This window comes from Adiantum capillus-veneris, chromosome 8 (genome assembly GCF_014529385.1).
Source record: "Adiantum capillus-veneris isolate H3 chromosome 8, ASM1452938v2, whole genome shotgun sequence".
In the NCBI taxonomy this organism is placed as follows: Eukaryota; Viridiplantae; Streptophyta; class Polypodiopsida; order Polypodiales; family Pteridaceae; genus Adiantum; species Adiantum capillus-veneris.
Window position 1 is genome coordinate 15,593,945 of NC_140938.1, and position 25,547 is coordinate 15,619,491.

General features: G+C 47.6%; 1 protein-coding gene across 7 annotated transcripts in view; it reads left to right on the forward strand.

The window, feature by feature from the left end:
• Positions 1 to 25,547, forward strand: part of SRS2 (P-loop containing nucleoside triphosphate hydrolases superfamily protein) — a 221,544-nt gene that overhangs the window by 142,279 nt on the left and 53,718 nt on the right. For all 7 annotated transcript variants that reach the window (XM_086517619.1, XM_086517617.1, XM_086517616.1 and 4 more), the window contains 4 exons: positions 17,176 to 17,399; positions 18,655 to 18,748; positions 18,835 to 18,885; positions 18,966 to 19,028. In XM_086517619.1, the coding sequence (XP_086373745.1) occupies positions 17,176 to 17,399; positions 18,655 to 18,748; positions 18,835 to 18,885; positions 18,966 to 19,028 (432 nt within the window). The remainder of the gene's footprint in view (positions 1 to 17,175; positions 17,400 to 18,654; positions 18,749 to 18,834; positions 18,886 to 18,965; positions 19,029 to 25,547) is intronic.

The following is a 25,547-nucleotide window of genomic DNA, read 5'->3' on the forward strand; positions in this document are numbered from 1 at the left end:
ACCGTCAGGTGTATCAGGTGGTTGATGACTCGGGTTATGTTTTTTCTTTCGTTGATGCCGTCTCCGCTTTCGGTTGGGTCTTCACTATTCTCCTCTCTGGCGGGAGATTCAAAACATGCTTGCTGCTTTTTCGCCCATTCCTCCTCTGGATGACGACTCTCGCTTCTCTGATTGGAATTTGGCTACTACTAGATTGGACTGCATCTCAGCTGCCAGTGTCTATGCCATTCTTCAATCTGATGTATGGATTGTGCATGGGGGTAATCAGCTGTGGTCGCTTTCCAAGTCATCCTTGTGGTGGCAACACGCATTGTCTCGCATTTGGCAGAGTCATCTGCCTTTGAAGGAACATGTTTTCTTGTGGCGGTACTTGGTGGGAGCTCTACTTGTTTGTAGGGTGTTGCATGCTCGGCATATTGCGCCTTCCCGCTGCCCCAGATGCCTTGAAGCTGAGGAGACCGTGCCACACTTGCTGTGGTGTTGTCGTCACTCCAGAGCCTTCATTTGGCAAGTGTCGACTGCTCTTCGACTATGTTTTCCTTCCGGCTCTTTTCACAGACGATTTTGGCTTTTTGGGGTGCTTCGGTCACCACAATCTCAGTTTGCGGTCTTCTTCACCTGGGTCAGATTTTGGACTATGTGGGCCATCTAGCATCATAGGAACTCCTTAATGTTCGAGGGCACTTTTGTTGACGCCTTTCCCTATTTCAAATTATCTCTTGGTTAAGCGCTGTATTTTGCCTATGAAGCTGGAGACATCACTCTTGATGCCTACAAGATTTACTTTGACTGTTTTTAGCCTTCGGAGCCTCAAAGTGCTCCGTCTTTTGTATCCCTTTCTTTTCGTGGGTTTTCCTCTCTTTGAGGTTTCCCACTTGCAAATTAATCAAAGCAGATTTACAAAAAAAAAGTGTGTGTGCGTGTTGCGGCCATCAGTTTAGGTTTGGCGCTCTCTGTACCACAGACACTGGTGTTGCGGACAACAGTTCAGGTTTGGCCCTCTCTGTAGCATAGACAGTATCTGAGCATCACTTACCTTAGGCGCAATTCATTTTCAGTTAATAGACTTGTGTAGAGAGGACATTTTTGGGTGCAGCATTGTTGGCAGTGTACAGAATTTTGTTTTATTGGCTTCAAATGGTCAGTAGTACATAACATTAAGCTCTCAGTGTATGTCCGATTCAGCTGTGCCCTTTATCACCTCATACAAACGCAGAAAATAGATGGCACCTGAGTCTTTGGAAATGGGTGAAATTCGAGGTTGTTTGTCAGAAGATTTTGAAGGTGCTCAGAATGCTTGGGAGGGGCAGGAACCTGCTATTTAAGTGCTCATTCCTGTTCAAGCTTTGATGGACCCAGTGACGCAATATGCCGTAAATGCAGTTATTTTGTTCTTCCCGGGCAAGATGCCTACTGCACAAGATGTGGGTCAATCCGTAGACTTTCTTCTTAAACGCCAAGCAGTTAAAGGTGTTTACTTCGATGCTAGAGGACTCTACGAAGTTTTGTTGGCAGACACTGATGAACGTAATATGTTGCTTGAGTTGTCTCCGTTGTTCTTTGGTACTCAGATGACACATGTATTGCCGTGGGCCCTTCTCCCTATTCCGCCGCTGGTAGGTGGTTGTCGTATGCAGGATTGGACTCTATGGGACACTCCTATGGATGCAATTTCTGCGCGTCATATCTATGCTTCTCTTGTGCAAGACTCTTGGCTGGCTGATGTAGCACGCTACAGTGTCACTTTCACAGGATACAATTAGTACAGTTGGTCTAGGCTGTTTCACACTGGACTGACCCTCTGGGATGGGAGTGACACGTGGTAGTGCAGTACCGACGATCGTCTAAAGGACATTGTGGCCAGGTCACCACATGGTTGACATTTATGATTCGTTGGTAGCCCTTTATGGTGTTACATATGAGTAGTAGCGTTTGGTCATCGGGGGAGCTTCTTCACCTTTGGTCTAGCATCGTCGTCGAGAGGAGTGAGTCTATACACAGAGCACGTCTTCACCATCCCTGCACATCTGAGCCTCGACCCTCCCATTGTACCTGTGAGTCCCGGGCTCGAGCAGAGTGTGCTGCCACGCCAGAGTCTGTATCAGTCTTTGAGATAGTCGAGTCATATGTTCTGGTTTGCTGTTCTGTCTTTGTGAGCTTTGTTGGCGTCTATTGTTTACTTTCTGTTCAGTCTGTGTGAGGGAGATTCAGTCTGTTGAGTGAGATTGTCACGCACATTGCACTGAGGACCACCCACTGTAGAGAGCATGACACATTATCCGCGCTACAGGTGCTCTCATTTTGGCGATCACAGTGGGACCTCAACTGAAATCTCACTCTGTGAGGTGCAAACCTTGAAGCTAGTTGGGTCTATCTAGCTTCGCCGACCTTGCCTTGCACTGTTATCCTCTCCCCTCCTCTCGCCTGGTCCAACTGTTCTCTCGCCCGGTCCACCTGTCCTCGTCCCTGGTCTAGTTCTCCTCGACCTTGGTCCAGCCTGGTCTAGTCACTTGCCTGGTCTAGTAGAGTCGAGACCAATCTTTAGCCAGTTCAAGGTCTTCTTGCCCAAAGCTTGGTTGGGTTGGTGGTCACTGCATGACACATACAATTCGGTCAGTCGAGCGTCCAAGCGCACTATTGAGCCCTCTGAAGCACTACAATAGAAGACGACCCTTGGAACCTATGAAAAGTCCATCAACCTCATCACCTATACGTCCACATACGACTTCACCCATTCCTCCCTCCGGTTCCACATCTTCCAGATCACCTTCGCCAGTAAAGCTCTCTCCTATTCTGCTACAGCAAGCTACCGAGCAACAGGTTCAGCAAGGAGCCATGGAGCCATTGGTAGCGTTTTGGCTAAGGTAAACATCAAGTTCCCTACATTGAAAGGACTCTCTTCAGAAGATGCTGACGACCATGCAAGGAGGTTTGTATCTCTCTGTAGGGGTCGTGGTCTTAACAGGGAAGATGCTTATTTGGTACTCTTTCCATCCACCTTGGATGGCTTAGCAGACAAATGGTACAGCCAGTTTGCAGAGAACTATTTTGCAACTTGGGCAACCTTAAGACAACAGTTTTGTGTAGCTTTTAGGCCAGGAGACTAGCAGGAGAAGGTGTTGGATGAGTTGGCCAACATGGTGCTCCAGACAGAGGAGACCTTTGCAGAACTTATGACCAAAACCAAGTCTCTGGTTGCCAAGCTTCCCCAGCAACGAGGTGAATTTATGCTTAAGAAATGGGTAGAGAAGGCGCTTCCCAAAAGTTCTCAGCAAAAACTACGAGAGGGTCTCCGACGCGACGCCACTTTGGAGGAGTTCATCGCAGTTGCTACGTGGATAGAGGGGGCTAGGAAGCTGTTCACCAATCCCTCTCACATAGAGACCCCCTCTGTGTTTTAAGTCCTTCTGATCTGTTATCTTCTTTACGCAGGGAACTGGAAGCCCTAAAGTTACAGGGAGCTCTTCAAGAGGAGAGGTCCTTCTCTCTTAGACAAGAGAAGCCTCCACATCACGAGGCATTGGAACAGATTAAGCGCGAGCTAGAAGAGCTCAAGTGTCAGCAAGAGACTAAGGCTACGGTTTGGTGTAGCTCATGCCGCTCTCCAGGGCACCCTCCACAGGAATGCCCCCTTCGGGTTTACTGCCACTTCTGTGAAAAATCTGGACATGAGGATAAGGATTGTTACTACCTCAAGGGATTGCGATAAATACAGCAAAGTCTTGGTCCTACTCTTCAACAAGGGCCAACACCTGTATCTAACATGGTTTCTCCTTGTGGGCATCCACACCATATGCCACCTTTGCTCACAGCCCCTCCTATGCAAGGTATGCCAAGTACTTTTCCGTCTCAGAGCTTTTATCATACCCTTTCTCCCTCATCACCTCAAAGCTTCTATGCATCCACCTCCAACTCAATGCACCAAGAGCAAGGACCACGTCGCCCTGCGACTCGCCCTTTGAATCGGCCCATTTTATGCTACAGGTGCGGGGAATATGGGCATTACCAAAGCAAATTCCCTTTGCCCGAAGAGTCCCCTCCCTGCCGTCATTGCCTTGATATGAAGGATCACTACAATAAGGATTGCCCTAAAATTCGTGCATCTACGGCTCTGAACCCAAGTCAAAGCCAGACTGAGTTTGCCTTTCCCAAGCTCAATTTGATAGCAGTTAGCATTGTTTCTCAGCCGCCCCCGTCTACCCACATGGTTACCCCTCAAAATAAGCCGCCGCAGTTGGCAGAGGAGCCATCAGGCGTCCTCACTTGAGCCCAGAGAGCCGCTCTTGGTCTTAGCATTCCATCAAGTTCAACTCCCCCACACATTCTCACACCAGTGGATACCCTGCCTGCAGCTGTTAACAAGCCATCCCCTAGTGCTATGAAAGAATCCAAATCTTTGCTCTCAGATATTGATGAAGCTTTCTTGGAAGCAGTTTCCGATCTACAGAAGATCAAAGTACCAGAGGAACAACAACAGGTAGAGAGAGCGAAGCATACAGCAGAGACAGTCTTGAAGAACACTTTCCAACAAGTGTACCTCTATGACATGTTGCGGCTAGATGCGAGTTTCAAAAGTGACACCCTTGCAGTTATTCAGTCACTTTACCCTGGAGCAGGTCCTAGTGGCGGGCACCTCTGAGTGCGACCGTCAGAGTCCTATATGATATCCAATCCGGTTGCTCCACTCACTGATTATAGGAGCCCTCGCCTGACAGTGTCCGTTTTGGGTCGACAATTCTCAGGAGTGATAGTGGATGGTGGATTTGTCATCAACATGATGCCCGAGTTCACTATGTTAGCGCTAGGTCTACAACCTACTCGCACTGCTCCCTTCACAGTTACATTGGCCGACCAGCGGACAGTCTACCCAGTGGGCATTGTGGACAATGTGCCTCTACATGTACAAGACTTTACTTTTAACTTGGACTTTGTTGTGGTTCGTCTTCCCCAGGTTGAGGGCGGATTTCCTTTGCTCATTGGAAGACCATGGCTGCGACACACTAAAGCACTTCATGATTGGGGAAACGACGCAATGTGGATACATACTTCTGGCTCCTCGATGCAACCCATTCTTTTAGAAGGTGGTATGGATCCCGTGGTGTAGCAAGTTTCTTTGTCAATGGAAACCAAACCTGAACAAGAACAGCCTACTACACTTGAAGGGTCAAATGAAGATCTGCTGGAGTGGTTAGAGGCTGCCAAATCTATGCCTTGTTATGGAGTCTCTATTCACTCTTTGCATGAAGGTACACCCTCTTCCAATGTTTCTGCAGTAACTAAACCCAATGAGCCACCTGAGCCTATGAAGAAGCATAGAGGCAGTAAGAAATCTCGACCACAAGAGTTCACCACCCTGCAAACATCAGCCTCAGAGATGTCTGCTCCTACGACGAGAACGAAGCTCTGCTCTAGGTCTGGCGAACTCCCTTCACAGAGCCCGGCCTGCTTGACGAATTCCTTACTCTTGATAATTATCTTGCTGATGATAGTTCGTTCTGTCCTTGGCCCTTATCTTGCTCATCATGGTCTGCTACCTCTTCTCCCTTTCCGAATTGCCAACTCTACCCACGTCTCTCCCAACTCGAACCTATCCAACCCCTCCCTTGGCCTTCGCCCTAGTCCCCCCTCACCACCTACCCACTCAACCTCACAGCCTCGCCCTAGTCCCTCTCCCTCTCCATTGCCCAGCTCTCGCCCTATTCACCTTACCCCCTCCTTGCCCTCGCCCCTTCCCTCCCCCCACCCCCTTGTCTATCCCTCTCGCCCCCTGCCCACTCGACCTTGTCTCGTAGTCCCTCGCCCCTAGTCCCGTAGTCCCTCGCCCTCACCCCTAGTCCCTAGTCCCCTCACCTACCCACTCGCCCTCGCCCCTCCCCACCCCCTACCCTCCCCTCCCCCTTTTCCCTCGCCCCTACCCTTCCCCACTTACCCTCATCCCTACCCTCCCCCTTTCGCCCCTACCCAACTCCTCCCCCCTCGTCCCTCCCTCGCCCGTACCCTCCCCCTTCCCCCTCGCCCCTACCCACCCCCTCACCCCTCGCCCCTACCCTCTCTCAAGTCAACCTCGCCCCTACCCTCCCCCTTCCCCCTCGCCCCTACCCACCCCCTTACCCCTCGCCCCTACCCTCTCTCAACCTCGCCCCTACCCTCCCCCTCACCCCTCGCCCCTACCCTCTCCCTCCCCAGCCTCTCGCCCCTACCCTCCCCCTTCCCCGTCGCCCCTACCCACCCCCTCACCCCTCGCCCCTACCCTCTCTTATTCTCGGCCCTACCCACCCCTCACCCCTCGCCCTCACCCACACCCACACCCTCCCCCTTCCCCTCACCTTGCCCTCGTCCGTACCCTCTCCCTCCCCATCCTCTCGCCGCTACCCTCCCCCTTCCCCCTCACGCCTACCCATCCTCTCCCTTCCCCTTGTCCCTAGCCAGCCTTGAAGTCATTGCCCCTGAAGTCATTGCCACAATCTGGTATCGATGACCTTCCCCGCATTTGGCTATACCCTTTCGTAATATGGGCATCCATTCAATGCCTCTGTGTGTCTTATAAGAGAGGCTTGAAGACATTGCCGAGCACAACCTTGCGTGAGGCAATGTGTGTATGTGCGTAGTACTCAAGGAAGTGTGCTTAAAGCCTTAACAGGAACTATGTGTGTACATAGAAAAATTATACAAGTACCCACTTCAAGTTGGTGCTCTTTGCTGCTCTTTCTGCACGCGAGAGGTCTCTCTCTCTCTCTTTCAATGCTTCTCTATTAGACCCTCTCTCTCTCCCTCTCTAAATGCTTCTCTGTTATAAGTTATCAAGGCAGCACTTTTGTTGTGCACTCCCTTACAACAATCCCATCGACTATCTGTGTGTAATTTCTTCTCTTTGTGGCCTCCCCTTTACCACCTTATCCAAACACTTTGACCCTTATACAGCACAACACAACACAAGGTTTGACAACATAAAAGTTTTATAGTAGGCTACCAAGATTCCATGCACAAGCATGCAAGTGACAGAAACATCAAGTTTTTTGGAAACCCTAGCGAGCTCTTGGAGCTTGCAAGAAGAATGTAGGCGGTGCCCTACAGAAATGGTGTAGATTTGTCCATTACCCCAAAAATGTCAAAGCCATCCTGGCTTGAATTTTGACAGGCACACTCTTGCCCTTCAAATTTCCCTCAGCCTCATCACGTTTTTCGGGCTTATGGTCATCCCTCCTTTCGAGAAGAGTGTTGTTGCAAAAAGTGTGGCAAGGTTATCTGCAAGCATGGACCATGTCATTTTCCTCTTATCAAGAATAAAGATGCGCTCGATCCAAACCGAGCATCTCTTTGCTGTGGAGCTTTATTCTGTTTAGCCAATTGGGATTCTTGGATTATGCAATCATACTGAGTCCTGCCTATCCAAAGGCTTAAAACGTTTGCAAGCAGTGTAGTGTGTCCAAACTCCACTTTTAGGCCTAGAACCTGCTTCAAGAATGATGTACAGATGATTACCTACTGGTTTTCTTTCACAGTTTTTTCAGTATTTCCTCTCACCGAGACGGTGAGCGGTCTTGTAGCGGGCAACATGTAGTAGCAGGCTATAGTGTCACTTTCACAGACACAGTTAGTACAGTTGGTCTAGGCTGTTTCACACTGGACAGACCCTCTGGGCTGGGAGTGACACGTGGCAGTGCAATACCGACGGTGGTCTAGTGGACATCGTGGCCAGGTCACCACATGGCTGACATTTATGAACTGTTGGTGGCCCTTTATGGTGTTACATATGAGTAGTAGCGTTTGGTCATCGGGGGATCTTCTTCACCTTTGGTCTAGCATCGTCGTCGAGAGTAGTGAGTCTATACACAGAGCACATCTTCACCATCCAGCACATCTGAGCCTCGACCCCCCCCAATGTACCTGTTAGTCCCGGGCTGGAGCTGAGTGTGCTGCCATGCCAGAGTCTGTATCAATCTTTGAGATAGTAGTCTGTTGTTGTGTCTTTGTGAGGTCTGTTGGCGTCTATTGTTTTCTTTTTGTTCAGTCTATGTGAGGGAGATTCAGTCTGCTGAGTGAGATTGTCACGCACATTGCACTGAGGACCACCCACTGTAGAGAGCACGACACATTATCCGCGCTACAACTGATCACTGTAATGCGCTCTGGGCTTTGCACAAATCTGAATGATGGTGGTGACAGGCACTCACTGCGAATTGGAAGTCTCGCTTGCCTTTGAAGGAGCGTCTGTTACTATGGTGTTGTTTGTTGGGAGTTCTTCCCGTTGGAACTCTCCTTGCAGCGCGTCACATTAGCTCCACTCGTCGTGTCATTTGCTTCGTTGCTGATGAGAATGTCAGACATTTGCTCTGGGATTGTCGTTGCACCAGGGCATTCCTTCGATGCGTTTCTGCTTGTATGAATCTTCGATTTCCTTCAGCGGTTTTTCACAAACATTTCTAGATTTTTGGCATTCTTCGGTCTTCCTTCCAGCATTTTGCCATCTTCTTCACGTGGGTCGGATTTTGGTCGCTATGGTCTCTGTGGCACCATCGTAATCTCCGTTTGTTTAACCGTCGTGAGGCGGACCCTTGTCCATCCTTCAAGATTTCGTTGAGGCACTCCTTACATTTTGCCTATGACACTGGGGACATATCCCTTGAAATCTTGCAACTCTTCTATGTTTGCTTTTAGCGATTTTACATTGCAGAACAGAGTTGTGTTCTTCCCCTTGTATCTGATCCTTTTGGTGGGTTTTCCTCGGTTTGAGGTTTTGCCACTTGTAAATTAATCAAATCAGATTTACAAAAAAAAGGTGTGTGTGTGTGTGTGTGTGCGCGCGTGTGTTACTTGCCTTGCCACTGCTATTGATATTGTTGCCTTGCCTTTCTTTGCAGCTATCGTTTATGGATTTTCATCACATAGGTTTTAGCAGTAGGTCATGCAAGGTAGCAAGTAATATATCCTTGAGCGAATAGTAGGTCCCGCAAGTCACCACGAAGTCACGTTGCCTCATGAGCCCTCACCTATTTAGAAAAATCAAGTTTCAACATTCAAATCCATATTGAAATTAGATTCGAATTGAAATGAGATTGGTTCACCATTGAATTCGCATGCTGAATGACGGGGGAAATCCATTCCAACGCGCCTATATCTTTGAGAAGATTTTTGAGGCAATGAGCCATGCAATATGTGACCGTGGTTTGTGGATAAAGGGATTCAAAGATGGCTCCGGCGGCACGATTGCTATTTTCTCCATTGATGACGATGGCAATGACATCATGCTTTCCCACCTTCTCAATGGTAATTGCCCACTCGGACGCAAGTACGTGTGCACTCTTCCCGGTCCCCGATGCATCATTGGAGTCAATGAAATACATCTTCCCCCGAGAATATGCCACCACGCCATGAATAGAAAGGCGATGGATATCACTCCACCCATCCACAATGAGGGATACCCCATTCTTCTCTCATGAAGCCCTTGTGGATGCTCATGCCGCCTCCATCATGATTTTCTCCTTGTCAAGAAGAGTGGTGCGCAAGCTCTCCGAAGAGGGAGGAACATATGTGTGTCCAAACTCTCCGATCTTCCGTGCATTTCTTTAAAATATGGAGATCTTTTATGTAAAAAAAAAAAGTGTAAATGAGTGATATACATTGTATATACTAAAGATTAAAGCTTAAGCCTTAGAAGTTAAAGTCTATAGAGCTTACCGTGCTGCATTGAAAGCAATATGGTCGTGGTAGAAAAATCTTGCTACGGCAACATCTACCTCCTCTTATAAGGCCGGTTTCCAACTATCTCCAAGAGTTGCTTGCCGCTTGGGTGGACGAGAATGAGGGAAAGATGACGATCAAGGGTTGGTAGAGAGTGGAGGTGGGCGGTCAACGTCGGTGCCGGTTGATGCACAAAATGATGCCGAAGAAGGGGATGCCGATGCTCAGATGAAAGCCGCCGTGGCCATCTCCCTGGGATTCACCGTACGACGCTTGGTACGATTCTTCTTGGCTTCTTTTATATCCTCAAGAGTCTTCTTAAGGTTTAGGAGCTTTTGCTTCTCTTCCGAGCCGGATTGCGGGCAAAATTGAATTCGATGTCCTTTTTCGTGAAGGAAGTGGACGCGCACCTTCCTCACGGAACCATTGCGCTCGTAACCACAACGATGGCACTTCCATGGCTTCAACACCGGACTTGGGAGCAATCACCTCATTCCACCATGTCCATGTGAAGTCGGCATAGGAAGGGGGTTGAGAAGCGGCGGCGGGGCCGGAGGAAGGAGAAGGAGGAGGGCTTAGAGAAGCTTCGGATCCATCTTGAGATGCCATTGATGATAGATATTAGAGAAAGCTTGAAGAGAAGGAAAGAGGGGTAGGCTTCAAGGCTTAAGGCTTCGACTTGGAGAGGAGGGGAGATGGGAGAGGGAGAGAGAGAGAGAGAGAGAGGAGAAAGAGACTTGACAGTCAAGAAACTCATGGGCGGAGCCTCGGAGGGCAACTTCAAACTTGGCTCTTGGCACTTGCAAGGCTTGGGCAATGGGAACTTCAAGGAAGTGACCTTGAGGCTTGGCTATGAGCCTTGAGGCTTGGGTGCTCTTAAGTAGAAAGAGCTCCCCCCAAAATGGGCGTTTGAATTTTGAAAGGCCCCCAAAATTTGAATTTCAAAAATCCCGCCCCACAGCCCTGCCCCTGCCCGCGTCCTATCCGGCGGTGTCATCGGGGACGTGCGTCCCGGGACCCGTCCCGCCCGTGTCCCCTGTGTTGGACGTCCCCCCGTCCCAAAAAGCCGTCGCCGTCCCCGTCCCGGGGTCCCTTGTCTTGTCCCCGCACAAATGGGCCGTGTCCCCCCGTCCCGTGTTTCTATGCCCTGTGGACCCTCTGGTGTGTCGAAAAAGAAAAAGTGAAGGAGTGGAAGAAAGAGATGGAGGCAACCTTTTTTCGAAAGATGGAGGAATGGCAAGAGGAGAAGAGGAACCTATGTGGAAGGATTTGTCGCGCCGAAGAGCAAGCGGCCTTGCAAGAAGCCACAATCCGAACCCTGCAAGGTGAACTTCTTGCAACGAAAATTGGGCGGCTCAAAGAAGGCGAAATTCTGCCATCCATGATGGAAGAATTGAATACCATGAGAGAAGAAATACGGGTTATCACGGAAGATGAGGAGAAGAAGTCATGGGCCGTGGTCATCTCCGCAACAAAAAAGAAAGTAGATGAGGCCGAAACATGGATCGAGGTCATCAAGAAAAGGAAAGGTAAGGAAGCTCCTTGCACATCCACTCTTATTAACATGCCCCTCGAAGAGGTACAAAGGAGGAGGATGCGGGCTCTACATATTCAAAGATCAAGATAAAGTCTAGGAAGAGCCAAGTGAGCTCATGGAGTTGATTGGAATAGATAAACCAATGCACACAAAGGCATGGAGGGTCAGTAAAGGAAGTGGAGGTGTTAGAGAGACTTCAAAGGAACGTGCTCTCATTTTGCAATTTTCCACTATTGAGGCGAAGAAAGAGTTTTTGAAGAAAAGGCCCACATTAGAGAAGATCGACATATTCCTTGGCGATGATCTCACTCTATCACAACTTGCCCGCATGCAGGAAGTTATGCTAGAGATTAGGGTGGCAAGGGAAAAAGGAAAGATAGCCTTCTATAGAGAAGGGAAGATGGTCATTATGGAGCGATGCTCCACATGACGGTTGGAGACCTATGGGACCAAACTTAAATAGCACCGTGGTACTGCAATGCGTCTCTCAAGCTTGATGTGGGTGTCTTTGAGGATAGCTTTAACAACAGAGATATTGTGTTCTATTCAGAGACTCACGAGGCCCCTGGTCAGAGGATGCCACATGTCCTGGATAAAGATTGGAGACGGCTCATCGAGTAGATGCGAGATTTGAGCATGGAAGTAGATGATTTCTGGGTTTGGGGGTGTTGGGGGGGGGGGGGGGGGGGGGGGGGGGGGGAAGCAGTCCTTTTGAGGGAAGATTTGCAGTCGTTTGTACATATTGTTTGGAGAGACGATCATGCCAGGTACTGTGGGTGAGATTGAAGGCTAACACATGCAGATTTCTCTATATTGCCATATGCTACTTTGCTCCAAGTACATCAACCTATGCGTCACCTAGAGGAGAATCTCCTTTGTCTGTGCTTGATGATGACATATGGGAGCTCTCTACGAATGGGAACATCATTCTCCTTGGGGACTTGAATCCCCAAACGGGAAACCATGAGACTTTCTTCTATGATACCTCAGAGGAGACACCATAGACATGTGGCTAGACAGATGCTCAGAGGATGCAGAATGTATAAAGTATGGGAGATACTTGCTAGATATGGGCACATGGGTTAGCCATACTTAATGGCTGACAAAGATTCCAAGCTGCCGTCAAGTTTACTTGCTTCGCACATCGTCACGTGGCTAGCACATATTATTTCCACGTCGAGCTTTCTTTCCCATATTGAGGACTTCATAGTTGGTGGACCCCGGTCCATTGGGTTAGCAATGGACCATACTGGACATCTCCTTTTAGTTCAGCACAGCTCACACAAGCAGGAGGTTCTACCAGGTATACTATCACATCAGAGAATGGACTCTGTTACTGTTTACATGAATGGGATTTATAGATTCCTATGCACAAAGGATCCAGGGCGACCTTTGGAGGAGCTCACGCATTATTGACAGAGACTCTATGGGATGGAGCTAGGAAGGCTTATCCACATACGTAGCCCGAACAAAGACGCCCTTGAATAGTTGGTATAATGAGGAGTGTAGAGATTTTACAGCCCGACTATAGAGAGAGGTTTCTCTGGGAGTCATGGCTCATAGATAGTTGCGTATTGCCTTCCCGCGTTTAGTACGTCGGAAGAAGAGGGCCTTTCTCGCTTGCCCTAAACATAACCTATACCATGTATTTTTGAGTCAGGATTACTCCGAGGCTTGACGGTTTTTTCATGAATCCTCTCACTCTAGCTATTAATTCTCCGGAGGTGTGGGGTTGATATGAAGCATCCCTATACAAAGTGTGTGGGCAACCACCTTTACCAGATCCACCTGAGCCATGCCCACATGGATATGTCTTCTTTACAACGAAGATGGTAAGGATAGCCATTGACATGATGAAGCATGGGAGAGTTTATGATCAGGAGGGATTAGTGGAGGAGCATTATATTCATGCTAGAGATATGCTTGCAAAGATTCTAGCTATGATGCTCAACCGTGCTATGTGTGAGGGCCTCCTTTAGACTTGGAGTTTGTCTACTATTGTGCCTATCCTAAAGGCAAAAGACCCTATGGAACCTCTGAAATACAGTACTATTATGATCGGTCACACATTAGCACGGTTATAGGCATCCATTCTCGAGCAGCAACTGAGTAGATAGGCAGAGAGACAGGATATACAAGCAACATGACATGCAGGTTTGAGGAGGGGTTTCTCTGCTCTTGATCACATCCCGACCCTACGAGCCATTATTGAGGAGGCCATGCCACATGGGAAATGAAGATATTGTAGCTTTGTGGACTTCCGCAAAGCTTTTGATACAATATCAAGAGCTAGATTGATGCGGCGACTACAGGTCATGGGGGTATCCATAGAGCTCATTCGGGGATTATGGCTTTATACAGATCAGTTGTGGGGCAAGTACGCACTCCCGAGTGGATTTCTACCCTGGATAGTGGAGTGAAGCAAGGATGCTTGCTATCTCCTACTCTGTTTGGTATGTGTGTAAATGAGGCCTCCGATTACATTACGAGACTAGGGGACAGAGGAGCACAGCTAGCGGGCACATGGATCCTGCTTTTGTTATATGCTAATGATATTGCACTGATTTATGACTCCCCACAGGGAATGCAACGGCAGTGGATTGTGTGTCAGCCTTGGTAAAACCAAAGTTAAGGTGTTTAACACCACACCGCGGTGGGTCAAGAGGTCAACTCCCACATTTACCTATGGGCAGGAGATTGAGGAGTATATAGATGCATATACTTATCTATCTGGGGACAGTCTTTTCGTTGAGAAGAGCAGCAGAGACTAGATTGACCGGCGACAGACTTCAGAGGATGTGTTCATAGGTTTAGTTTCAGGAACCTCGAAATTCGAACCAAACTTTGGCTTTTTGATACTTTGTGACCTCATCTATGATGTATGGGATGCAGATGTGGGGCCCCTCAGTCAGCGTAACCACGAAACGTTTCAGATTCAAAACGTTTCACCCCGAAATGTTTCATCCTACGCTAATGCCTGATTGAAATGTCTGATCGAAACACCAATTTTGTGTATATATAGTGTTATGTATAGACAAAATAGGTGTTCACAATGCAGTGAGTAGAGACACATGCTATGTTACCCTTGAAATAGCATATACATAATAAATAAATAACTATTTAATGCCCAAATTCTCAAAAGGGATTTAAAAAAAAAGGCGTTTCACTCCACGTGTTTTACCCTGAAGGTGAAATGTTTTGGCCGTTTCACCCGTTTCGCGTTTCAGGCCTGCTGAAATGCGTTTTGCGGTTTTGTTGCCCTGAGTTGGGTGTCACGACATAGCTGGCCCCACTAATGGAGGGCAAGGGATGGAGAGGCCCTTGGTATCTATGATTTCCCGGATGATTAGAGCCAAGGCGTGAGTACCCCATGAGATTTTTAGAGGAGAGCTAGCTGCCGTTCCGGTGGTGATTCAGGCACTTTCTAGATCATTTTCTTTCATACATAGCTTGTGGGACCTTCGCAGAAACACATATGCCCCGCTTGCTCTTGAGTCTCCCCGGGTGTTGGCCTTACAAGGAGACACGCCCTGCTGATATAATTGTATATGATTTCCTGGTTCCAGATGCATGGTTTTAGCATGGATAGACTGCGTCCCTTCGAGTACTCTTTGGAGGCCCCCTCTCTCATTGTGACACAGACACAGATTGCTAGACTTATTTGCCATGAATTGATATAGATGGACACCAAGAGGACTTCGATAGAGCCTACTCCAGGAGCTGGGCACGAAGATGGCTTTTTATAGAGAAAATTTTCTCAAACTCAGTGCAAATGGCTTTGCATTGAGGCCCAGATATATGGATACACATTTATGATATGGGTGCGGTGTGCTATTGGCCAGAGATGCACATCCTCACACGACCTTGAGATTGAGACTGGTAGATATAGAGGAGTTCCGGCTCAGGCTAGGGTATGTCATGTATGCCATAGGGAGCCAGAGACAGAGCTGCATTACATATGTCATTGCTCCGAATACTATGAGGTTTGTGGGCGATTCCATTGATTATTCGGGGAGGGTTTTGAACCTATGGGATACCAGGATCAGAGATGCTTGGGTCTGTTCTTGCTTGAGTTGAGGAAAGAGAGAGATTGCTTGTTGAGGCGACCAAAGAGATAGACTCAACGGCAAGTTACGGACTATTTCAGGCCAGCCTTTACCACCAGATAGCTAGACAGAGAGGTTCTACATCAGAGTTCAAATCCCACCTCCACTAGAGGCACAATGATTGACCGTGCGATAAACCTAGGGAGATCTCGGCGCCCATGATTAGAGAGGAGGATATCCCACCATAGATGGAGATTTTAGAGGAGGATTCGGATTGTTTTGGCGTGCCACACACGATACCCAGTCGGGTTTTGGACCATGGAGGACGTCGAGGAGATCTGACACTGACCGATGCTGGATTTATTGTGAGCTGGAGGATTATCCCCTTCTTAGTAGCTTAAGTTTGTTGCATCCCTCATTATTTTATACCTTTGTATTGACTAGAGAGTCTCTAGTCTTTCCCCCACTTTCACTTTCACTACAACGTTTTGTTTAGGATGTTAGTCTTTCTTTTAGCACACAGACTTTGTATTAGATTCACCAGTTCGTAACTTGGTGGTCTCATAGGTCATTTTGGCCTTTTGTAGACTCTAATATATTATTTAATTTTATAAACACCCCCCCCTTTTCATATTTTCGAGGCAGGATTCCAGATAGGCATGGAGACTCTTCCACGAGCAGCGAGGACCTCTACCCATTACTTCTGCGGACACATGGAGATAGTATCGGACTAGTCTCTATACAGTATCTGAACTGAAGCTCCCCTACCATTGCCGCCAATGTCTTGACTCAGACTTGCACCTTCTCCATTGTCAGTATGAGATGCAAACATGTTGGGATTTAGGGCTGAGGAGGTGATTCTCTACGCTTGATGATATACTTATGCTTCGAGCTGTCGGTAAGGAGGGTTGGACACAATGATGCCAGGTCTAGTGCTACTTTGTGGATTTCCGTAAAGCTTTTGATACATTACGTAGAGTGAGAATGATGCAGCGATAGTATGATTTGGGTATTCCAAGTGAGATTACATGTGGTATCTTGGCACTTTATGAGATGGTGACAGGTAGAGTGTGTGTGCCATAGGCGCTATTAAATTGAGCTAGCTGCTACACGATATAAAAATAGTGCACTGTAGTATTATCTTCTTCACATATCCTCATCCTCTTCTTCATCACAAAAGCTGTCTTTCTCTTGTCATGAGGATGGATTGCCACTTGTTTGTAGCCACCAAACCCATCCATAAAACAATCCAGCACATGGTTTAAAACATCTTCTAGTAACCTCTCATTTATGGTCACCTTGTTGAATGCTCTAAAATCTACACACGCCCTGTTTCGTTGGCTTGCTTGTGGGGAGCTATCACCTTGGGGGACAAGCACTGTTTGGGAAAATCATTTCCAGAACCTTAGACAATTCCTTTCACGAGTTTTCCGAAAGGAAATTTTGAAAATTTGAGTTTATTTTGCTCAAAATCAACACGGGTTTTTTCCTCTTCCTGTTGCTCCCAGCCGGCATTTTTAAATTTCAAAATGGCATGACTGTAAGCTGAGACTCGTAGTCCCACTGCTTGTTCCACCATCCATAGGGCAGTTTATACTCACCACATCATGCCCAGGGATATTTTTCATCATGATATGGCAGGGATGTGTGTGAACACACTTACGGTTTGCTTGTCACACGGAATCAATCAAACCCACACTGCGGTTAAGTACGAGGCTAATTAACAGACAGTGCCAGAAAACACAATCCGTAATTTGAAAGCAGCCTCCGTCCTTCGAATCATTGTTTGAAGGTGCAAGTTACATACTTTTTATGCTTGCAAGTAGAGTTTCTAGGAAGCATTGTCAGGATGTGAGTTTGTTTCTGGAGTCCTGCTGAAACTGATATAAGCTTCGTCAAATTTTAACGCAGGTGATTAACGGGATGAATTGTGGTACTGTATCTTCATCAATTAATGAAAACATTTGCCAACCGGCACTACATGAGGGTAATGCTCTCATGGAGGTGGAGCATGATAAGATACATGCCGATGAAAATATTGCTAGAGGCCAAGAAGATGGTGGTCTAATGAAACAGTCTTCAGGGAGCAAGTCTGTTGGATTGGAACCTATCACATCAACAGAATTTCTAAAAGGGTGATTGTTTTTATTTCTGCTTTAGTTCTATGTGCAAATTTAACTTGCATCATGTCCCGAAACGACCAGGAATAAAAATAGGCTCAAGAAACAATATAAACCATAGGTTAAATAGGTTCTGGTTGTGAAAGCTAGAGAAGGTACAGAATCATCGTTTCCCTTGGGTGATTGTGGTGGGGAGCTATGGTTACTGCTGTACGTGAAGGTGAGACAGAAGCCTGCCATGGAAAACTAATTCGTGCTGTAAAGAAACAGGACTGGCCTACTGCTGAGCCACATTCTGTAAGGCAATATTTATGAAGTCCTGGGAGGGGGACGAGGGAAGGTCAACACTATAGGGGAATGAGGAATTCAATTCCTGCATTGAAAACTTGCATTGTACTGACTGAGGAGGATTCTAAGCTGGCAGTGGTCTGGGAATGGAGTCTCAGCATACGATGCCTATTCTATAGAGGAATCCTGAAAGTGCTTCAGTCAATCGGAAAAAACTTGCTCTTGCTGTCATCATGTATCCCTAGACTGCTTGTAGCCATTCGTCAACAGACATATGCCAGGGAGAGAAGCAGAAATAGACCATGCGTCCACATAGTGCGATGCAGGAGATTGCAAAGATTCTCTTTCATGTATCGAATTTCCTCTGATGAGCCCTCAAATGGCCAAGAAGAAATTATTCTAGAAAAGAAGCCTGGACTGCCTTGGAAGTTGTGAGCTTCTGTGACATCAGGGACTAGTGTGGAGGAAGCCATAGGAAATGCATTGTAGGACAGATGTAGATGGCAGGGAGAGCGACAGCGGATGTTAAAGAGACCTTTGCGTCAAAGAACATTCCCTAAAAATGGGGAGGGGAATGTTATATGGTGAGGGTGTAGCGGCTCGGAGCAGAAGAATGCCAGCAGGGTTTGTAATGATATCCGTCTTTATTCAGAGTTTTGAGTTTTTTATATGCGGTTCTTTTCTGCTTTTGAGTTTGTACTTTTGTACTTGATTTTTCTCTATGGGTTTCCCCTCTCTTTGGAGTTCAGCAAAATGTGCTATTGTAGAAATCAATGCCGTCAACTTTGTTCTTTACCTACAATGCCTTAACCTATTGAAAAAATCAATCTCGAGGATCAGCTGATACATATTCACTGTTTTGAAATGTTTTACTGTATAGCTAAAGTGCAATATTGCACCTTTAATGGTCGTTTCATTGAATGACACAATATTTATGGAACCAAAAAGTTTAACACAATGTCTTATCAAATGTTCCTCTCAGGTTTAATGTAGATGCCAGATCTATGATTGCTTTGATATTCCACAATTGGGCGAAAAAGCCAGCATTTCAAGATCCAAAACGGCTTCTAAACAAAGTAAGAAGTCTCTTTTGTGTAGATTATTTTCTGGAAAGGGAAGTGTTGTATCTGCAAAATGGATTCACCTAGAATGATTTCTGCAGGTACGTTTTGTGCTGGATGAACGAATGCGCAGTAAGACTTGCAAAAACAAGGTACCTTTTTCAGGTTTATTCGTGGGAGATTGTATGATTTCTCTTGTTTATTGACTCAAAATTAAGGATTTACTCATCAGGATACGCTGAGGGCTCTCAAATGCAGCCTGGACAGCGATGATGCAGTACTCTATGCTCAACACGTAAGTCAGAAAACTGACATGTTTGTTTGGTTCAGAGGAATAGTGTATGGGTTCATGTATGCAGTGTGTATGCATGCATGTACTTTTGTGTGTTTGTGCGCGTTCGTGTGTCAGATACAGATCAAAGTCATTTTCACATTTAATCTTAGGAATGGTTGTTTCATACATCCCTTTCAGTAGTGTGGGGAGAATACATCAGTAAAGTAAACAAGTGAATGACTATTGACCTAGCTGACTCACAGTCTAGGTGCGTGATTAATTTGATTTTCCATTTAAGTGCATGGCTCTTCAGGTGACTTAGATACTCTCGCCCCTACACACCCCTATCTTCTCTCGCCCCTACCCACCCCCTACCCCCTAGCTCTTGCCTCTACCCACCCCCCCTCTCTCTCCCTCGCCCCTACCTACCCTACCCTCACCTCTACCCACTCCCTAGCCCTCGCCCCTACCAACCTACCCTCGCTCTACACATCCCCTCTCTCTCCCTAGCTCTCTCGAGCTCAATGGCTCTATCTACTAATTTAACTCTGGTAGAAGTGGGCTCTGAAGTCTACTGTGAAGCATGCTCCTCTAGCTGTTGAGTCCTTGCTCTAAAGAAGTCAATGATCTCCATTTGTGAATCTCTCCCATTGCCTAGTCTCCTCAAGAGGCTCTCCCTGTGTCTGTGCAACTCTAGCAAAAACAACCCGAGGCCTCTCTGATCCTTATATCTCATGACTCTAGCCAACGCTCCAAAGCCCTCTCAATTGACAGTGAAAGCGGCCTTGTATCTCATAGTATACCAGACAGTGACAAATGTGATGTGACTCTGTCTCTGGCTCTATATGGCATAACTGGCATCTGATATCCTGGCTTCTGCTGGCTGCCTCTCTCAATCTCTAGCTGATGTGATGATGTGCGCATCTGACCAATAGTACATCGTATCCCATAGGATAAATGAGTGTCCGTGTGAGAGAAAGGGAGGGTGCATCCAAGGAGTACTGGAATGGAGGCAATCTATCCATGCTGAAGTCATGTGACAGAAACCATGATGTCATCGGCCCATACCAACTTGTTGTGTCTCTGGGAATGTCCCGTAAATTATGCATGAAGGAAACCGATCTTGTAAGGGCCTCAACTACGAGGGGGGGGGGGGGGGGGGGGGGGGGGGGGAGCTAGCTCAACTCCAATAATCTCATGTGGCATTGAGGCCTAAGCCCGATTCGTGCAAGAGATCATAGAGACTAGAGGCCTCTCCATACATCTCCATCCATCAATGCTACCTAATCTGCGTTGGTGGTCCATTGAGGGCCCCCAAATATGGACCCCATTCAGCATAGCTGAAGCCTATGAGTGTCAAAAATCCACAGCTTTGGCCTTAGCCCGAATCATTCGAGAGATCCTAGAGATTAGAGTCCTCTCCATACATCTCCATCCATCAGTGCTACCAGATCTGCGCTGGTGGTCCATTGAGGGCCGCAAAATCTGGACCCCGTAGAGCATAGCTGAAGCCACTAGAGTGTCAAAAATCCACAACTTTGTTCGAGGTTCTTGAAACTGAACCTGCGAACACATCTTCTCCAATCCTCCCAAGGCTGCATAAGCTCTCCTCAATCTAGTCTTTGCTGCTCTCCTCCAATGAAAACGACAGTCCACAAAGACTACCCCAAGGCAGGTGTATGCATCTATATACTCCACCCTCTCCTCGCCATAACCTTGGTTTTCCCCAGGTTAACAGACAACCCACTATTGTGGGCAAATGTGTACAAAGCATCTAAATGATGCTGTATCCCCTCCGGAGAGTAGAAGATGCACACTGTGCCCTGTTTCACTCCAATAGTAGAGTGAACCAAATCAGAAATCCTCTTTGGAGTGCGTACATGCCCCACTACTGACTTGTATAGAGCGATGAACCCCCAAATCAACTCATTGGGTACCCACACCTCTTGCAGTCTGCGCATCAATCTAGCTCTCGGCATCGTATCGAAGGCTTTGTGGAAGTCCAGAAAGCAAAAATAGAGCCGTCTCCCACGTGATCTCCCCTCCTCAATAATAGCTTTAAGTGTCAAAATATGATCAGGAGTAGAGAAACCTCTCATGAAACCTACTTGTCTCGTTGCCTGTACACCCTCTCTCTTTGCCATCTACTCTACTGCTGCTCAAGGATGGATGCGTACAACCGTGCCAATGTGGGTCCAATCATGATAGTGCGGTAGTTCCCAAGATCCATAGGGTCCCTTGACTTGAAGATAGGTACAATCGTGTACAAACTCCAAGTATTAGGTAGGCCCCCGCACACGGGAGGGTTGAACATCAGTGCTAGAAGCTCTGCAAGCAAATCTGTGGCGTGTATAAAATGCTCTGCTACAAGGCCATCGTGATCATATGCTCTCCTAGTCTTCATCCTATCAATGGATTTCTTTTCTATCTCGGCGGTAAAGAAAGCACATGTGTGTGGCCATGGCTCTGGCGGATTTGGAAGATGTGGCTGGCCCGAGACAATTTGGAGAGATGATGCATACCGACCCCATACCTCCGTAGAAGTGATGAGAGAGAGAGAGAGAGAGAGAGAGAGAGAGAGAGAGAGAGAGAGAGAAATGAAATGAAGTGATATATTAACGTCTACAAAAGGCCAAAATGACCTATGAGACCAACTGATTACAATGATGAGTCTAGTACCAAGTCTGGGTACAAACAAAGAAAACTATAAACAAAGAACTGAGATAGGAGTGCTACCGACTCCTATGGGTGGCTGGTAGGCTGAGCAATGGTATCATGCCACAAAGGTACAAAGTGGGGATAAGTGTCACCATGATATAATCTAGCAGTAGCATGAAGCCTATCCTGATCGACACTCTGGGTGTCGTGATAGAATCCTGTGGATCCTCTGCCGCAATCTCCGCTGGTGCTGCGTGGCTCCCCTTCTCAGTCGCGGTCATGTCGATCTCCCCAACTCTATAGCTCGATCAATGAGAGTACCGCTGGTGTGTGTAGGTTGGTCTCTCCTCTCTCTTAGAAAGTGAAACAAATAAGGCAAGAAAGATGGCGGCGCACTACATGGTCACAAGCAAGAGGATGACAGCCATTGAAAGGGAGATGAAAGAATGCAAAGCTCACATGGATGAGTGGAAGAAAGAGAAGAACTTAATTCTTGAATGGAAAAAGAGGGAGGAACAGGTGAGGGCCTTTTCTCTAAAAAGTCTTTCTTTTCTTCCATGGAGGGAGAGCACAAAATGAGAGCCCGTTCTTTTGCACTCTCCCCATTACCTTCATTCTTCTTGCCGACTCTCCAAGCTTGTGTTGTGAGGGCTTCTCCACCCCCATCATTGACATGAGGCTCTCCACCTCTTGGTCCACCTTATTTGAATCTTTTAGGCCGGTCCCTCTCACGTGTAGAGTGCGTACCCTTCTTCCTTGTTCCTCTTCAAGTGCCTTGTTGATGATGTCGGGTATTGTCGGAATGTCCTTGCCCTTCCCCTTCTTGACAACTTCAATCCACTTTTCAGCCTCTTCCACCTTCTTTTGTGTTTTGGAGAGAACCTCCACTCATGAGGTCTTCTTTTCTCCTTCCTCCTTTATCTCTTTGACTAGCACTCTTATACTATTCAACTCATCTATCATTGATGGCTGAATTTCTCCATCTTCAAGGCGTCCTCTCTCTTTAGTTTCGGCAAGTTCCTTCCGAAGGGCTGAGATGTTACCTCTTAGAGCTTGAATTTCAGCCCGGAACTCTTTGTGCTCTAGTTCCCTCGCCTTTTCCTCCCTCTTTTTCCATTCAAGAAGTGAGCTCTTCTCTTTCTTCTACTCTTCCATGTGAACTTTGCATTCTTTCAAATGTCTTTCAATGGTTGTCATCCTCTTGCTTGTGACCATGAAGTGTGCCGCCATCTTTCTTGCTTGTTTGTTTCACTTCCTTGTGTCCTTCACTTGAGTTGAATCATGGCGGGTATCTTCTATGAGTGTCTCTCTATATGTATTTCTCTCTGCATTTTCTCTTGGTCTATGTGCATTGCACTGTAGCTATCATCAACACACAGCTAGGGAGTGGGCAACAATATAGCAGGGGCCAATTGCAGCAGCAGCAGGTCGTGGGATTGCAGCAATAGCGGGTGGGGAAAGGCAGCAGGTACGCGGGGTGGAGGAGCAGCAGGTACGCGGGAGGGAGCTGCAGTTGGTCGCGAACCTACAGCAGCAGCAACAGGTACGCGGGGTGGTGTAGCAACAGGTGAGAGAGAGAGAGAGAGAGAGAGAGAGAGAGAGAGAGAGAGAGAGAGAGAGAGAGAGAGAGAGAGAGAGAGAGATTTTAACGTCCATAGGAGGCGGAAATCGGCCTATGAGAGAAATCAAAGTACATGGGGTGGGTGTCCTCTGGATATCCTATGAAGGATGAAAAGGTACAAAGCAAAAATAGCTATCCTGTGTAAGGACTGAGGGAGGAGGGACGTGGTACAAGGGTGGGGTTCTAAAAATAGGGGAGAGATGCAATCCTATATGCTGGGGTATATACAATCATGAAAGAAATGCTATCATATCTCTAGCTCCATCCAGTCCCGTAATCAGGGTGTAGGACATGATGCATGGGTGGGTGAGGTGTGAACAATCTCTGTAGGATGGCGACTGGATCTATAAAAGCCCGGATGCGTCTCTCCTCTAGAGATTTGTAGTAGCGCTGGTGGATCTCTTGGATCTCTCTCCGGTGAAGTCAGGGTGTCCTACGCCCATGGGGACATGGACGTCTGCGAGCTCGGACCTCCTCAGCCTGCTGTAGAGTCACTCCTCTCTGAGTAGTCTGGGATGGTGGTACTACTGTGCCCCTCTGGAGGAAATCTGTAAGCTGTGTCTGGCGCTCGTCTCTCACAACTGATGATGTCTGAAGGAGAGTCTCGGTGTTGCTGTGCCTCTATGAGGAAGCGGTCGAAAAGTCGCTGGTCTCTTGACTGAAGAATCTGGTGTAAGGTGGCTGATCTGCAAACAAAGTCGGATATTTGCCTCTGATCCCTTCATATGCTCTACATCTGCACACAAAATGCTCCTCACTCTCAATGTCTGCTGTGCAAAGTCTGTATATCCTCTCTGCCCTGGGGACATGTGCAGCTCTCCCTGCCTCAATCTCTAGTTGGTGTGATGATACTCTGAGCTGTCCAATGGCGACCCGTGCTCTATGTGGCATGTGGACATCCATGTATCTTGGTCTTTGGATGAAACCATCTGCTAGGATTGTTAGGAAGTGGTCTCTGTAGTATTGCCTCTTCGTAGGAAGAGGCTCTCTGGGTGTGATCCATGTCTCTCGGATGTATAGCTGCCAGAGATCCTGTCTGAGAACTGGATTCCTCTCCTGGTGTGAGAGGCGTATGTATGGGGAGTCAAGATCATACTGAAAAGGGGGCAAGTCTGTGATGTCCAAGCCATGGGATGTGAACCACTCTGTGACTTGTGAGTACCATGCTCTGGTGTCCCCCTCCTGATGTAATTGTATCGATGCCTCGAAAGCTTTGCGTGTGAGTCTGTCTGATGAAAGCTCTAGCATGCGATGGATGAAGCAAACTGTCTGGAAGAGGGCGTCTACTAGCATCGGGGGTGCTGCTAGCTCTGCTCTGATGATGTCGTGTGGTACTGATGGTTTGCCATGGAGCAAACGAGAGATCATAATGATCTGTGGGCGCTCTATCTGTGTCCAGAGAGATGCTGAGAGTCCTCGTGCCCATACTGTGGCAACGTACATCATGGCAAGTGTAACTAAAGTGTGAAAAAGCTAGCCCTTGGTGCGGGGCTCCTGGGAGTGGGCCTGGTGGCATCTGCGCTCTAAGGTGGCCAGTGCTGCATATCCTCGTGTAAGCCGGTCTCTGGTTGCCTGGGTCATGGAAAATTTGCCCGTGGTGCAAGTGAAAGTCACCCCCAAATATACATATGAATCAACTACCTCAACCTGTCCGCCTGCTACCATGAGCACTGCTCTACTCCAGACTGTCCTGGAGGTGTGGAAGATCATGACATTGGTCTTGCCAAGGTTCACTGTGAGCCCTCGATGTGTGCAGCAATCATCCAAGGCGTGTAGGTGGCTCTGTAGTCCCTCGTGTGTCTCAGAAACTAGAATAATATCATCTGCATAGAGCATAATATGGACTGGTGTACCTACCAAGCCCCCGCCCCGCCTGCTCCTAGGATGTAATCTGCTATCTCGTCGCTGTAGAGGCCTAATAGGGTCGGGGAGAGGGGGCATCCTTGCTTCACACCAATGGTGCTAGCAATGGGGTCCAATACTCCACTTGGGCACCGGACTCTACCTATGACCTGTGCATACAAAGAATGAATGGCCCATATCATCTCAGATGGTATCTGTAGCTCCTGGAGACGCTGAAAGAGTCTCTCTCTAGGGATGGTGTCAAAAGCCTTGCGGAAATCCAGAAAGCAGCAGTAGAGTCGTCTCTTCCGTGCTTTCGCTCAGTGGATCAAGCAGCGAAGCACGAAGATGTGAAGTCGAGAAAGTGCGTCGAAACCATGCCTGTCTTGGTGCACATAGTCTTGATGCCTCTGCGTATG